This window comes from Pipra filicauda, unplaced genomic scaffold (genome assembly GCF_003945595.2).
Source record: "Pipra filicauda isolate LSUMZ 115617 unplaced genomic scaffold, ASM394559v2 scaffold392_size659746_pilon, whole genome shotgun sequence".
Taxonomy (NCBI): domain Eukaryota; kingdom Metazoa; phylum Chordata; class Aves; order Passeriformes; family Pipridae; genus Pipra; species Pipra filicauda.
In genome coordinates, this window is record NW_024104523.1 from 243,864 (window position 1) to 258,242 (window position 14,379).

Consider the following 14,379-nt stretch of genomic DNA (forward strand, 5'->3'; position numbering starts at 1 on the left):
AAGCTGTACATAAGGAAACGCAGGGAGATGAAAAGGGTTATTTAAACAAGCAGCGGGCAGTCCCCACAGGGCCTCCCGTCCGCTTGGCTTCATCACAGTGTCCAGGGCAGAGCAGCTCCCGCTTTCCCCCCTCTCCGAATCCTTTCAGGTGGCGGGGGGACGCTGGCAAGCTGCGGTGGGGTCCGCTTAGAAAGGAAGGAATCCATTAATCTCTCTGGTAATTACTGCCACATATGGATTTGCACAATTACACTTCGTTAATTGGTTATTACAGGCAAGCCAGACTGATTGGGCAGAACGGCTGAGCTTTAACCCCTTCGCTGCCCCCAGGGCCAGCCAGACACCGAGGCAGCCTTCTTCCCAAAACACTGCTGTATCCTCCTGTAACCCTGCTGGATCCTATGCCAAGGACCAGCAAGCACAGCCCTCAGCACCCCATCCAGACATCTTTGCTCTCATGCCTTCCTTTCAGCTGGGTTCTCAAAGAGATGGACCCAAGTGGAGTGAGCCTCCACCTCAAAACAGCCAAACTTCCCAGGCAATTTCATCTGCTCTGAGTTTGCATCAGACACACCACCTACTCCCCAGGGTGCTGAGGGACGGCAAACTCAGATTTGTTTGTTTTTAGAAGGAGACCAAGATTCCTTGTGCACTTCGACTTTGTGCCCTCAAGCCCAGCAGGGTTGGTGCCAACAGAGGAATCCACCCCCAAGTCTGTCTCAGTCTCTGAATGCAACTTCTTCAGCGGGATTTGCAGTGTAATGCTTTTCTTCCTCAAAACACTGAGAACAGAGGCTTTACTCTAGTAATAAACACATAAATAACCACAGTAATATAAGTTATACCAAAAAGTACAGATAAAACCCTTGTAAAACTCCAGACAGCACAGAACTTCTGCTAGTTGGGAGTGGAGGCTGCCTGGCCCCCCCACAATGCATCTACCATGTCCACCACCTCTCACAGGTAGGTAACCATCCAAAACCTGGCCCCAAAATGTCTTGTTCAGGATCCAGCAACGTTTCTGGAAAAAAACTCAGAAGAAGCAGGCCAAGATGAGAGCAATTTCTGCCAGAGCCATATCAAAAGCTTCCCATTAAAAGCTGTTACAAGAAAGAAGCAAATAAGAGCATTGCAGAAAACCCACAGGGCAGCAGGGCCCATCTGAGGAGAGAGCTTTTCTCAGCAGCCACCAACAGCAAGGACAGAGCAGGCATTGGCATATTAGGACTTCAGAGCTACTGCACTGCTCCTTGGCCACAGAGGAACCTCCTCTAGGCAGCTCATGTCTCTCCCTTTCCCAAGGGCAGCCCAACACCCCCCTCCAGTGAGGCAGTGCCTTCTGGGCAGTAGGATAGTGCTTAGCCCAAGCAAGGGACTTACAGGAGCAGCAGAGCCAGAGGGCACGCAAGGCACGCGGTGAGGACTTTCAGCTCAGCTTCTGAATCACCCCAGCAAGCTACTGCAGCAGCAGCAAGATCACAGCAAGAAAAATCTAACTCCAACCCACCCTCTCGCTTCATCCTCCAGGTAAAAAAACCCTTAGGCCAGCCCATTTATATTCTTCAGTTGAAGCAGATCAATAGGAGACTCAAAACATCTGCAACAAACACATACCCACCCTTTCCTCTACTGCTATCACTGCAACCATGCCTGCAGTGATATTATAATAACAATGATATTATAAAATCAGTGATATTATAATGCTACTCAACATTATACATATAACACAACAGTCTAGGTCTAGCCTAGGAGAAACCTCCTTCTCATCAGCTAATTAAAGGGCTTCTACTGTCCCCACTCTGCTGCAAGGAGTAGCCCAGTAACAAAACTGTTCTCCCTAGGAGGTCACTGGTGTTTCATGAAAGTTACAGTAGGATTTGTTCCTGTTGTCCAGTGACCTGTGATTTCCCAGCTCTCTGACTTCACACAGACATTTCTTTCTCCTGCAAAAGCCAGCTCCGAGCTCGCTGTCTGAAGGGGACCATCTGGTCCATTGTAAAGGCAGCATCTCCCAGCTCCCCATGAGTGTTCTCAGGTGTGCGTGAGCTGGTCTTCGAGGAAGGGAGAGGCAGGCCAGCCCTGCACTCATGAAAGGTTGCTGATCTGTCCCCTAAACCAACTGCCTCTGCAACGCTCAGAATGAATCTTCAGAGCTGTCAAAGGGAAGATCGGGCAGAACCCGCAACCATGTTTAAAAAGGTCAGCTGGGCAAAGTCAGGATGGGAAGGATGTTCGCTTTATTGACAGATGCAGAGCAGAAGGGGCCAACCTGTGAGTACCTGCAAGCTGGTTTTGGCAGCACACGCTAGACTTCAGCTCTGGGCTCTGGTGGCTGCAGCTGGTGACAAATCCTTTGTGGATCACTCCCAGATAACAGGGTCTGGGGACTAAGCCTGAAACTGAGACTGGGGCTGAGCATCAAGCAGGGATCTTGTGCAGTCTCCCTTTATGCTGAGGGGTGAGAGTAGGCTGGTGGGATGGATGCCTTCCTGGCTCTCATGACAATTTTTAAAGCTCAGAGACTAGAACATAATTTTCTCTCTGTCCTTTACTTACATGCACATCTGCCCAACACAGGTTAGCTTTGATTCCCAGAGTTCAGAATTGATGCAAAGGTTACTTTGCATCTGACCGGATCAGTTCCAGCATTGTACAACTGGTTTACCTCATATACAGGAATCAGACAAATAGTGTACCTGCTGATGCTAAGTAAACTTAATATTGATATGGATATGTGACATATTTACTAGTAAAGCAGCAAGAGAAGTTGCTGGTTTAAATTTTATGTGACTTGGAAATATATAAAGGCAAGTAAATATTCTTTTTGGTCAGAATATTGTTACATGTACATTGCAAAGAGCTCATCTGCAGCAGAGTTAGCGAAACACATTGAGTCAGGTCAAAACCCAAACCAGGTTCAAAGGGATCTGAAATTAATTAGGCCATTAAGACTTTTTCCCAGTGGAACTCTCTCTCTGTGTGTACATACACACAAATATTTAATATTTTTGACAAAATCAATATTTATCCAGGAAGAGCTTCATTTTTTAGAGAAGCATCACTTTGTTAAAAGTATTATCCTCATGGAAAATTCTTGACTAGCTTTACATGTAGCTTCCACCTGTTCTTTTTTAACCTGTATGAGCTGATCCCCAAAACTCCTTTAGCATAAGCCATCACAGCCCTCACCTGTAAATACCGTATTCCCTTCCACACCTTGAACATTTTTCTTTCCCCCTATTGCAGGAGGAAAGCACAGACTCACAGGTCTGGAAGAGACACAGAGGAACACAAGCTCATCTCACCCCTTTTCCTATCCCAAATCGGACCAGACATCTTTGGGGACAGAGCTGCCACCTCCTTCCCCAGCCCATCTGTCCCATCACACCTCCACCACTCCTGTTAAATTATATTTTCCCAGTGTCTAAACTCCTTCAATGGAGAGTGCAGCTCAGTGCTACGAGGGTTTCTTCCCAAGACCTGCAGCCAAATTAAAGTCCCATAACGGCTCTGTTCAGGTGGCTACAGAAGCAGCATGCCCAGGAGGCTGGGCAAACCCCACAGCTCTCAGTGGTGTCCTGCACAGCCTCCCAACCCAGAACTGAGCCCACATAGCTGATTTGCACAGGGTCAGGACAAGGACTTACAGAAGTGAGGGAAGGAGCCCATCTCCAGGGAATAAGGAACCTGTGTGCCCGGCTGCATTTCCAACCTGCGTCCCGTCTCTTCAGCAGACTCAACCATGAAGGGAGGTTTGGGATCAGCTCTCTCAGCGGCGCTGGGCTCTTGGAGAAAGAAAGGAGTGTTTACATATTACAGAGCAGCATCCTCACAGTCTGTCCTAAGTTACAAATTTACCTCCCAGACCTTGACCGGGCTGGGGTTTCCTGTGTTTGCTCCTGTCTCTTTGGAAAGCGGGAGATGTTGCAATGCCGGGGGGAGGGCTGGCTGCACAGGCTGCCTGGGGAAGGCCCTGCGGCGCAAAGGAGTCAGTCTGAAGTGGCTCTGCTGAGAAAGTGTCTCCTGGAAATGATTTCTTTTCTAATCCCAGCTCCTAAAGGAACAAAACCAAGCAAACAACTGCCATCAGGTCTGAGCATCAGCCTCAGTTCTGCTTTCCTGCTTCCCTCTGCCAGTTGTCTTTTTTTCTCTCTCATCTGCACCCACTCTATCTGGCAACAAACTTTGCCGATGAGAGGGTGGCAGTGTTGGTCACAGCACCACTGGACTCCAGTGGAGACCAGGCATAACTGGCTTTTGCCTCACCGAAGCTGTCTGAGGATGGTGGGGGCAGGTGTGAAGGCAGCAATGTTTTGTACACATTCCTAGGCAGTGCCACTGGTTGCTTGCAGGTGACCTGGACAGACCCCTGTCTCCAGAAGGCTTTCAGAAGACCAGCCTGTGCTGTGACCGGTTTTTCTTGTGCTGAAGTTAAAGCCCCTGGCTTTGTTCCTGTGCTTGCTTATCTCTGTTACATTCTCAAACCACGCATAGGCATCTGCCTGCATCCTCCCTCGTGTTTGGATTTTGCCAGTCTTGATGGAGAAGAGCTACAAGCAAACAACATTCCTCTCCCCCGTCTGCACTGATAATCTCAGGATCTCATCTCCTCTGCTCTCCCCTTCAGGCTGTGTCAACACTGCTGGGGTTGTGGAGGGCAGGACTGCTCTGCCTCCACTGCCCCATCCTGTACACTGTGTGCTGCTCAGCCCAGAACAACCTCACATGGACTATTCCTCTGGGATGAGTCAGACCTAGCAGGAGGTTTCAACCACCTCCCTCTCCTAGATTTCTCCACATTTACAGCAACAAAACATGCAGGTCCCAAAGTGCAGAATGATCTCAAGACTTCGCCTTCCAGAGACTTTCAGGAATTGGAGCCTCTGCTCTGCTGAGATCAGCAGACAGAGCACTGCCAAAGCCAAGGTGGGACATGCAGCCCCCTCCTCATCAGTGCCAATTGCTGGGACATTTCCTGCAGGAGAAGCAGCCACAGGAAGTCCAGGCAGGCAGAGCTAGCAAGGCTGCCAAATTGCTGGTTTGATTTTGCTTGCACTTTTAGAAAATTCTTAATCTGAAACTGCAACAAATTCCTCAAATTCAAGTTCTCATGGAGCTGAAACCCTGCAGGGTAGTCTGGATTGAAGCCAGGAGGTGAGCAAAGAGAATCCTCTTTAGGAGACATAGAAATCCAGCGTGCTCTGTCTGCTGTCTCTTCTCTCCACAGGCTGTGGGTAAGATGGATCCAATCTCCTTTTTTTTCTTTTCTTTTATTTTTACCCAGGAAGGGCTGCCCAGCAGTCAGATCACTACTCAGGGACTCCAGACTCCCTGGAATCTGCCAGTGACCTTTCAGACACACTCAGGTTTGTCTTCCCAGTTCCCACAAACAGCAAGATCTCTGTGCCCTGAGCTGTGGTGCTTGGATCCCTCTTCCTATCCCTTTCCCTTTCTCAGACCTAACATATCTCAGCAGCTGCCAGAGCATGGAGCCACTCCAGAAATGAATCTCCAGTGTGACATGGCACAGCTTTAATTACACAACAGGAGCCAGAAGAAAGGCTGTGAAACACTGCTCTCTCAAAAACTTAAACCTCCACTTGAGGCACTTTGTGTGGCTGCGAGCAGAAGTAGCAGGACATGAGCTCTCCAAGCACATAAAAGAGCTGAATCAAATGCCCTGTTGATAGAGTCTAGCAAAATAAACTAATGATGGACAGCACTGCAGGTTTTCATATGTGAGGGAAGGATTTACAGTGATACCAAAGGAATTATTTCAGCCCCATGGTGACAATAGCCACCCGCTTCCTTATTATATTTTATTGATCTTGCCCTAAATACATGTGGCTGGAGGAAATGATGCATAAATTACTAACAAGTTAATTTCTTGCTCCGACACAGACTCACAACAGCCCTTTGAAGGGGAACCAGGAAAGACAATGTGTGAAAGGATAAAGGCGATGAGACAAGCTTGGATGTAATAATCCCATGTGAATGATTATTGCTGCAACTAATGTAATCTAATAATGAAGAATTTACGCCAGATGTCCCCCGGAATATGCCAGGCAGACTCAGGATTCAGCAGTGGATCCATTTCTAAGGAAACCTTGTTAGGAGGGGAAAAAAATGCTGTTGTCTGTTCATCAAATGGGAGGCTGTAGACCTTTATAGTCAGAGTCTTAACAAAAGCCCGCCTTGCAAAGCTTCCTGGAAGAGTGTTCATCAGGCCTGATTGCCCATTTGTTTTCAGGAGAAGTTTAAGGTGCCCTGTAAAGCCTCTAACAGTCTAGGAGCAGCCCATTTCAGAAGCTGCCCCTTACCCCAAGCCATAGCTGACACAAGGATCTCCCCTTTCTCTCCCTGGAGCACAGAGGGAGCTGCTGGGACATCAATCTCCAGGACAAGTGAATGAAGAGTGGAGATTTGCTTCTTTTTATTTATTTTGAACTTGCATCCCTTCAGCTCCCTTGAGTAAGTCCTTAAACCAGTGCTCCATCCCTGTCCTGGGGCTGCAGGATAGGGGGACACCCCGTAGCAGTGAAAAGGAAAGCAGAGAGCTCTGCACCAGAGGAGTATCATGGGTGTACCCAGGCTGCTGCAAAGTGAGATTGGCTTCACCTTGATTCATGCCATTTAGAAGGCCATTTTGCAGCAGGCCTGGCAGAGTGCTGCTGACCATCCAGGTCTTCACGAAGACCTGAACTGGACCAAATTTGTTGCCCAAAATGCAGACCAGAGTTGGGATAATTTGTTATTTCAGATCCAGCCCCGACTGAATGCTCTTCTAGCCCCGGGCAGCGCTACCAACGTGCACTGATTTCCATGGCATGTTAGGCAATCAGCCAAAACAGAGACCCAACATCCACATTTCATTTGAAAACTACCACGAGCTAAGTGTAAAAACAGGCACAAACCACACTTTTTGCTTTCTCTCCTCACTTCTGTTTCTTATTCATCACCTCTTTGAAGGTATTTTGAACAGGATCTAAACACCTATTCTGGTTGCACTTTGGGGTTTGAACTGCTGTTCATAATTCCTCCTTAATTTAAGAAGCTCTATGGGAAGAAGGGGGAAGGGAAGCTTAAGCAGAATCCAGATCCACTAAAACACAAACCACTATGTTCAACTTGAAAGATTTGTTTAAGCCCCATTAACTTAATTGGGACTTAACATCTTGTTCATTCCTTGCTCTTGCAGAAGACCCAGAGATCTCCACAGTGAACATGTGTGACTCCAGCACTGAGTCATGAGGACTGTGTGATCGTGGTTGGATTCTGTCAAAATTGCAGCTGCAGTGCTTCTCCCAGGATCCTCCTTTCCCAGGTACTTGGAGAGTGTAGGCTGCTTGTCTGTTGAAATTTATTTCACCGAGGCTCTTTGATCTGAGCCTGTGTGCTGCTGGTCTGTTCTAGCAGGCACACAGCTGTTCTGAGGGACTTTCCAAACAATAATGCAAACATAGCTGCACTTAGGACTTGCAAACCCTGATTTTAGCCAGTTTGTATGTCAGACATCACTGTGCCTAGAAATGACTTGCAAACAGGACCAAAGATCAGGCCTAATTTTAGTAAGCCTTTGGGCTCTGCGTCCCCTGACTGTGCTTGCTTTGATGAAACACGATCATAGGATGAAAGAAAGCAAAAACCCAGCTGGCACCTGCTGGGAGGGCAGGAAGAGAGAATCTGGCAGACAGGAGGTTCCTACAGAGATTGCCAACACTACTACATGTCTGTTTTGCTTTCTGGGCAGGATGGTGAATCCAAAGGTGATAAACATTTGGCTTGGCTGGCCAGACAAGATGTGCCCACATCAGACACTGCACACTCCCTCCTCTCTCACTGGCATCCCTGTGCCTCTCAAGGCAGCTCCTTCTGCTGTGCTTCACATCTCCAGCCCCTGAGCTTCAGAGAGATCGAGGCTCTGCTGGAGTGAAACACATCAGTGGGAATAACTACTCCCTTGCAAAAAGAGCAGGCTGGCTGGGCTGCTCTGTACCAGACGTCTGGACAACCGACTTCACATTTCACTTTGCAGCACAACACAAGGATTGTTGTTAGAGGACATCTATGAACCTCAGAAAACTTTGAGTTATCTGCAGTATTTTTAGGACAACAGCTTTATTTACAATTCAGTGCCATGAAAAGACAAATGTTTAACTAAACCGGGAGTGACTTTGTTCTCCAAATACTTCCAGTGAAGAAGAGTGACTCTGAAGTGAAAAAAGCTTGCTGTTGTCTGAGCATCAAAAGAGGTTAGTAAAGATTCTTGACTATCCTTTCTCTTGGTCTGAAGCCCTGAAGAAAGGACTACAGCCCAGTTGTGCTCTTTAACCAAGGAGCAGTTCGTGTTCTCTTTGCACCGGTTGGAACGCAATTCCTTTCTAAAAATATCCAGTGGTTTTCCTGTGCCATTGAACACACAGGTGAGCTGGCTCGATACTTTATCAGCCAACCAGTGCAGTCTGAGTGACTCATTGCCCCTGGAGCAGCAATGAGCAGTAACCTCCTCTGACAGGACAGTCAGATAAGCCAAACCACTGGGCTGTAATAACCCTTGTTAGCTTTCCAAACCTATTCCTTGCCCCCACTCTCTCTCTCCAGAGAAGCCTACAGCACCTCTTTGGCGGGGTGAGCTGTACGTCTAGGCAGAAAGACCTGCACTCTGGGCCCACCAGATGGATTTTATGAAGGTGGTCTGTCCTGCTGGGCCCCTTCTGGGAAGGAAGGAGCTGCTGATAGCATTACTGTGTCTGCTCTCTATCACAGGGCCTGGGGCTTGCCTGCACCGGAAACAACACTCTAGGATAACACACAGACCCTTGTGGAAGCTACAGCAATTAGGTTAATTAAGAGCTGGGGTGGGCCCATATGTTTTCTGATCTGTTGTTTTTTAGGTCCCCTATTGCACCTGTTACCACAGCATCCCAGCACCCCTAAGGCTTAGATTTTCCCACTCCAGACACGAGAACAGAAGGACGTCTGTCCCAGATCAGAGCAAGGCCTGCTTGGCCTCATATCCAGCAGCAGATAGAGCAGTCAGAATGATAATAGGACATGTCATTCCCCTGGTACAGGTCCTCTGTTCTCCTCAAGAAGGTCCCAAAGCTGTTCTCTAAAGAGTCCAGTATCATTTGGACACCATTCCTGGAGGTATTTACAAGATATGTAGACGTGACACTTAGGGATATGGTTTAGTGGGACTTGACAGTGTTTGGTTTATGGTTGGACTCAAGGACCACAAGGGTCTTTCCCAACCTAAAAGATGCTACAATTCTATGATTCACTTTTAGACACGAGGTAGAGGCATGAATTGCACAGTGCATTTCTCTGAGGCAGAATCACTTTCTGGAGTTACACTTCAGTGTTGACATGGAAGCTGAGTATCTGCTGTGTGCAGCCATCTTCATTTCTCCTGCTCATGCAGGAACACTAATAAAGTTCTTTTAAAGCCCATGGAATCTCCATCACCCATTACTATGACCAAAAGGCTGACTTGCAAGACTTTCTCCCACTTAGGAAACAGGGAAGGATGCTGTGAGGCATAATTCACCATTTAATGGGCTGAGAACCAAAATCTGCCCTGTGTGTGTACAAGGAAACAGGAAGAAAAAGTTACAAAAGCACTGACTGATCCATTGTGAGTGTGTGAGTGTTATTAGCTTTGTCTGGCAGCACTTGAAACACGTTTGTCAGCACCTAAAGGAACCAATTCTGAATTTAATGCATCCAAACTGAATGAATTGCAGTCTGGAGAAAATGGGGATCTGTGTCTGACATCTTTTCAGCACGTATATGACTTTAGTGAGCTAGATGCTTGTTTATAAGTAATTAAAGTTACTTTACCAGAAACTTTTTATGTCCAGTATGTAATTAAAATGCAGACTTTAAACTCAGTTGTAGGAAAGGCATGGATTTTTTAACATTCTCAGTGCTCTCCTCCTGGCATGTCAGCTGGGGTTTTATAACAGAAGCAAAACCTTCTAGAGGCATGGCAAATTAAACAGGATGCTGAATATTCCTGAAGAAAGAGCTAATAGAGGGAAAGGGAAATGGAACAGATTGAACTGTACTCCCTCAGCAGTAATATTCAGCTGTCCCAGTTCAAAAGAGCAGAGTGACAAATGCATTCAGGTGAATGGCTGGCCTGTCTTTAGTGCAAATAAACCAGCAGCCTGAGCAAACTCTGTGTGTCTGAGCAGTGCATGCAAAATTCACCATGGCTTTACCAATCACCCCCACAATGCAAACTGCCACTCTTCCCTCCAAGGGCCTGTGGCAAGGGTCTTTCACCCCTACCCCAATTGCTGTACCCACAAAAAAAGTCAGAGAGCAAAGCACAAGCGGCAAGCAAGAAGGGTCTTGCAAAACAGAGGAGGAGATGTTCTTCCCTGCAGGAAAGCAGGGAGAGCGGTGGGGAACACGGGCTGTCTATCTGCTCCCTCATGCAAGACTCCATGGCATCTCTGTCAAATGCTCCAGCCAAATCCCCTGCCTTTAGCTGCAGCAGGTTATTAACACAGGTGAGTTTTTCTCCACAAGTGCCTTTAACAGAATAAAAGATCCTCAGCCACAGCTGGTTGTTTGCAGGGGTTGCATCGGTCAAATGTGATTTGTTGTGAAGTAGTAAAGATTTTCTTTCTCTGACAATGACCCAGCAGCTCCTAACTCATCTGCAGAGCTTTCCTCTCATGCCTTCAAGGGCCATCCAGATCAGACTCCAGTCTGGAAAGAGCCTGTGGCAAACAGCCTGCCATGCTTTACACCCAGGGCCCAACTTGGGACCCTGTTACCAACGGGGGCAAGGGAGGAGGAGGAAATACAGTGAGGAACAGAGAGGACCCTTTCTCTCTATCTTAGCATAGGACTTTTCAGAACTATTCCTACTGTCTTTCTGCTCAAACTGTATCATTTCCCTGTGGGATATCTTGGTTGTTCATGTGAGCTCAGCATTGCACCATGTGTTAAAAAATAATTTTTACATTTACATCCTGGAGCGTTTGCACTGACTCAGGATGAGGTAAAGTGGGGACATCACTGTTTCATGCTCTGTGGGCTGTGCTATACTTCCCTCTTGGTTTGGGCCAGGCTGAGCTTGATTTTCCAAGATCCCAAAGTGAATACATCCTGCCTGATTGCAGCCCTTCCTTTTCCAGAAATCATCTTATGGAATAAGCCCTGAACAAACTGTTTCCTATATCCCCTTTAACCCCTTTCCTTTCACCCAAGTGCTCTGTGACCCAAGGCCTGCTCCAGAAGGCACTAATTCAGTGCAATTCCCCCGTCCTGCCCACTCAGAGACCATCAAAAGCCAAAAATGACAGCACTGGAGTGCCAGAAGCAAGCAAGTCACCTGCAATTTCACACCTGCCATCGCTGCTTTCATGGCAGCTGGCGAGGCGAGAAGCTGATGAAGGTCCCACTTGGCCCAGGCTGAAAGTCAAAGCAACTGTTGGGCTTTTCAGGGAATGTCCTTTCCTGAAGTAGGAAGGCAGGTAGAAAACCTGCTGGCAGCTGCCCGGGGGCATCTGCTGCCTGCCTGAGGAGGCATTTGTGCTTTTTGCACACTGTCCTGTTCTTGGCAGCAGCTTTCCTGAGCTGGAAAAAGCATTAGCCATCATCGGCTGCAGAAACACTTTCTGGACTGTGCATTTCTTTCTGTGGAGCCACAGCTGAACTGTGTTAGCCAAGTCTGCCCCCCTTCTAGGTGAGATTTAATAGAGCCAGGTGAGTTGCAAAAACCATCCAGCAGGTTTTGACTCCACTAGTCAAATCTAACCTGCAATTTGGATTGTTTCTCCCTACAGGTGTGCAGAAGTGAGGCCATAAACCAGGCTAGGGAACTCCATAGTACAACTCTGCAAATGTGACAAGCTGGGCTCTGGTACCCGCTTTTCTGCCCTCCACTCAGCTCCTGCTGCCCACTACCAACAGGAGCCTGGTCTGCCTGTCCATGGGCAAGCCCAGGCTATATTTCTCATTTGATGTGAGTTATGGCTCCCAGGGAGCAGTGATCTTGTGGACTTTTCTGTCCTTGACCAAGAGCTCACAAACCCAATTTTCTCCTCTAAGTCTATGCACTGAAGACCCCTCACCAAACACCCACCACCAGCCACACATGAGCAGCATGCTCAAGCCAAGAGGAGGGAGCCAGCCCCCTGCAAGAACCAGAGGAATCCAAACAGGAGCAAGACTCAGGACAGAAACCAGACTCACAGAGGCTTGAGCACATTGCATTGCACAGACACAGTCTGGCCTCCTGGCCCTAATATCCTCTGACAGCTCCCAGAGCAGGAGCCGAGCAGGTTAGTGACTTGATCACGACACCAACTCCTGCGGGACCTGCTGCTCCAGAGTCCCCACTGCCAGGCCCCAGCAAGGCACGCAAGGAGCTGCAAGGATGGCAGCCCCTGGGGCCTGGAGCAGTGACTTATCTTCTCGACAGAAGTGCTGGCCAAATACTGGGTCCAGTCCAATCCTTGAAAACTGGAGTTTTGGAAGGCAGCTTCAGCCAGGCCCTGGTGAGTGACTGTTTGTTTGATGGCTAATTGCTTATGAAAACAGAAGGGACAAACTCAATCTGTGCAGGTCTTATATCACCAAAGCCCACAGAAACATCCACCTCAAGTCAAAAGCTACCTGTTTGAGAGACTTTTAGCAAAATTTCTAAGTTTCTAACTCCCCTTCTGTCACACTGCAGAAGCAAAAAGCTAAAGCCACCCTGTGTAGCTCAGTTCATCAGGAATGTGTTAAGTTATAACACAAAAACCATCCCTTTGCTGCCAAGCAGCAAACACACAGAGCTGTGAAAGGACATGCGTGCCTCCCAGTTAATGTCACCTTCACAGCTTCCATAGGTCACAGCACAAGCACACATCCGCTCCAAAATAAGATGCCAGGCAAAGCACGGATCCCATTCTGAACAATGCTGTGGGCCTGGGGAGAGATGAGGAATTTAAGGGAAGTGGAACAACATGAAACAAGGAAAGTCCCTCCAGCAAAGACCCCATGGCCCATCGGTGGTCGCTCAGCACTGCACCACACAGAGGAGTGACACAATGGAGTGACTAAAGGACTGCCTGGCAGCCAGCATTCCCAGGGCCATTGTTGCCAGCACGGGAACTATGCAGAGAGCAAACAAGAGCTGTGTTCCCAGGCACTGCAACAGAGATGCATCCACTCCAATATAATGACTTCCTGAAGCTCCTGGACATACCAGGCCATCCTAACTGGTAAATCATATCCTGAAGCAGGAAAAACTGTGCCAGGAGGGTATAAAGAATCAAGCATTCTGGACAGGCACAGGCTGAGGACAGATGTAACCTGAAAGTCACTGCAAGGAAGGAGACCCCTTTCAGAGAGTCTTTGGCCTAGGGGATATATGGGAGAAGTAGAGGACTAATCCTACCCAGTTGTGGTCTCACTCATGTTGCCTCTAGAAGTCACAAGGGATGAAGGCTTGGAGAAAGAGAGGGGATAATTTTATGGTCTCTTTTCTGGCAATGAAGGCCCTGTAAATCCCAGGGAGAACTGCTAGAAGCACCAACTCTGGTCAGGAAAGGAGAAGCTGGACTGCTTTGGGCATCACTGTGGGAGCCATGCTGGCCTAAACAGCTCTCTCCAGAGGATGCTACATGCAATCAATGCATATAGAGGACAACAACAAGGACAGGCTGGGGGATCCATGTGGTGGTTTAGCTCTCAAAACAGCTCCTGCAGGGATTCAGAGCAGGGCGTTCCGGGCTAATCTCTGCGTCCCCTCAGGGAACCTGAGGATTACTGCCCTACATCTGCTCACAGGGTCGGGCCCCACCTTGTCAAGGCAGGGGAGGTGCTGACAGCCACTCTCAGTTCCATAATCGGTTTGAGATAAGCAGCAATGGGCCCTGTCCACTGTGGTGCAGCACCTCTCAACGAGTCCTTGTTCACAGGCCCAATGGCTTCTCTTGAGCCTTGCCTAGGGCAGGAATGCACCTCATGGCTTGTCATCAAGGGTTGGCTCCTGGCAGCAGCTACAGAGAGCCACAGTGCAGCTTCCTGGGCTACCTCACACAGCAGTGTATGGCCATCAGTGATACCTACTCAGCAATAGCTCATGGCAGAGTCTTTGGCTACAGCCCCAGCCAGGGTGGGAGTGCAGGTCACACTAATCCCCAGAGCTGTGCTTTCACCTCTCAGCCCACGACCCCCCCACTCAGCCAACTTCCCAGCAGAAAGGGCTGCAAAAACCTGCATGGGCTGAGGGGTTGTACTGTTACCTATACGACATCACCTACTTGCTTCTCCTTCTGCTCTCCTCTGCCTCCTGAATACGCCTCTCAGAGCTCACTGCTGGTCCAGACAACAGCTTCATGGGACACACTGCTGAGCCTTCTTCCTTTC

At 48.4% G+C, this 14,379-nt stretch overlaps 1 protein-coding gene across 1 annotated transcript in view; it reads right to left on the reverse strand.

The window, feature by feature from the left end:
• The window catches only part of RXRG (retinoid X receptor gamma), a 46,375-nt gene extending 32,022 nt beyond the window's left edge, over positions 1-14,353 (reverse strand). Inside the window, exons 1-2 of the mRNA XM_027715670.2 lie at positions 14,274-14,353; positions 3,648-3,785 (exon numbers count right to left, since the gene is read on the reverse strand). Coding sequence (XP_027571471.1) covers positions 3,648-3,744 — 97 coding nt within the window. The 5' untranslated portion in view covers positions 3,745-3,785; positions 14,274-14,353. The remainder of the gene's footprint in view (positions 1-3,647; positions 3,786-14,273) is intronic.
• Between the last annotated feature and the right edge of the window lie 26 nt (positions 14,354-14,379).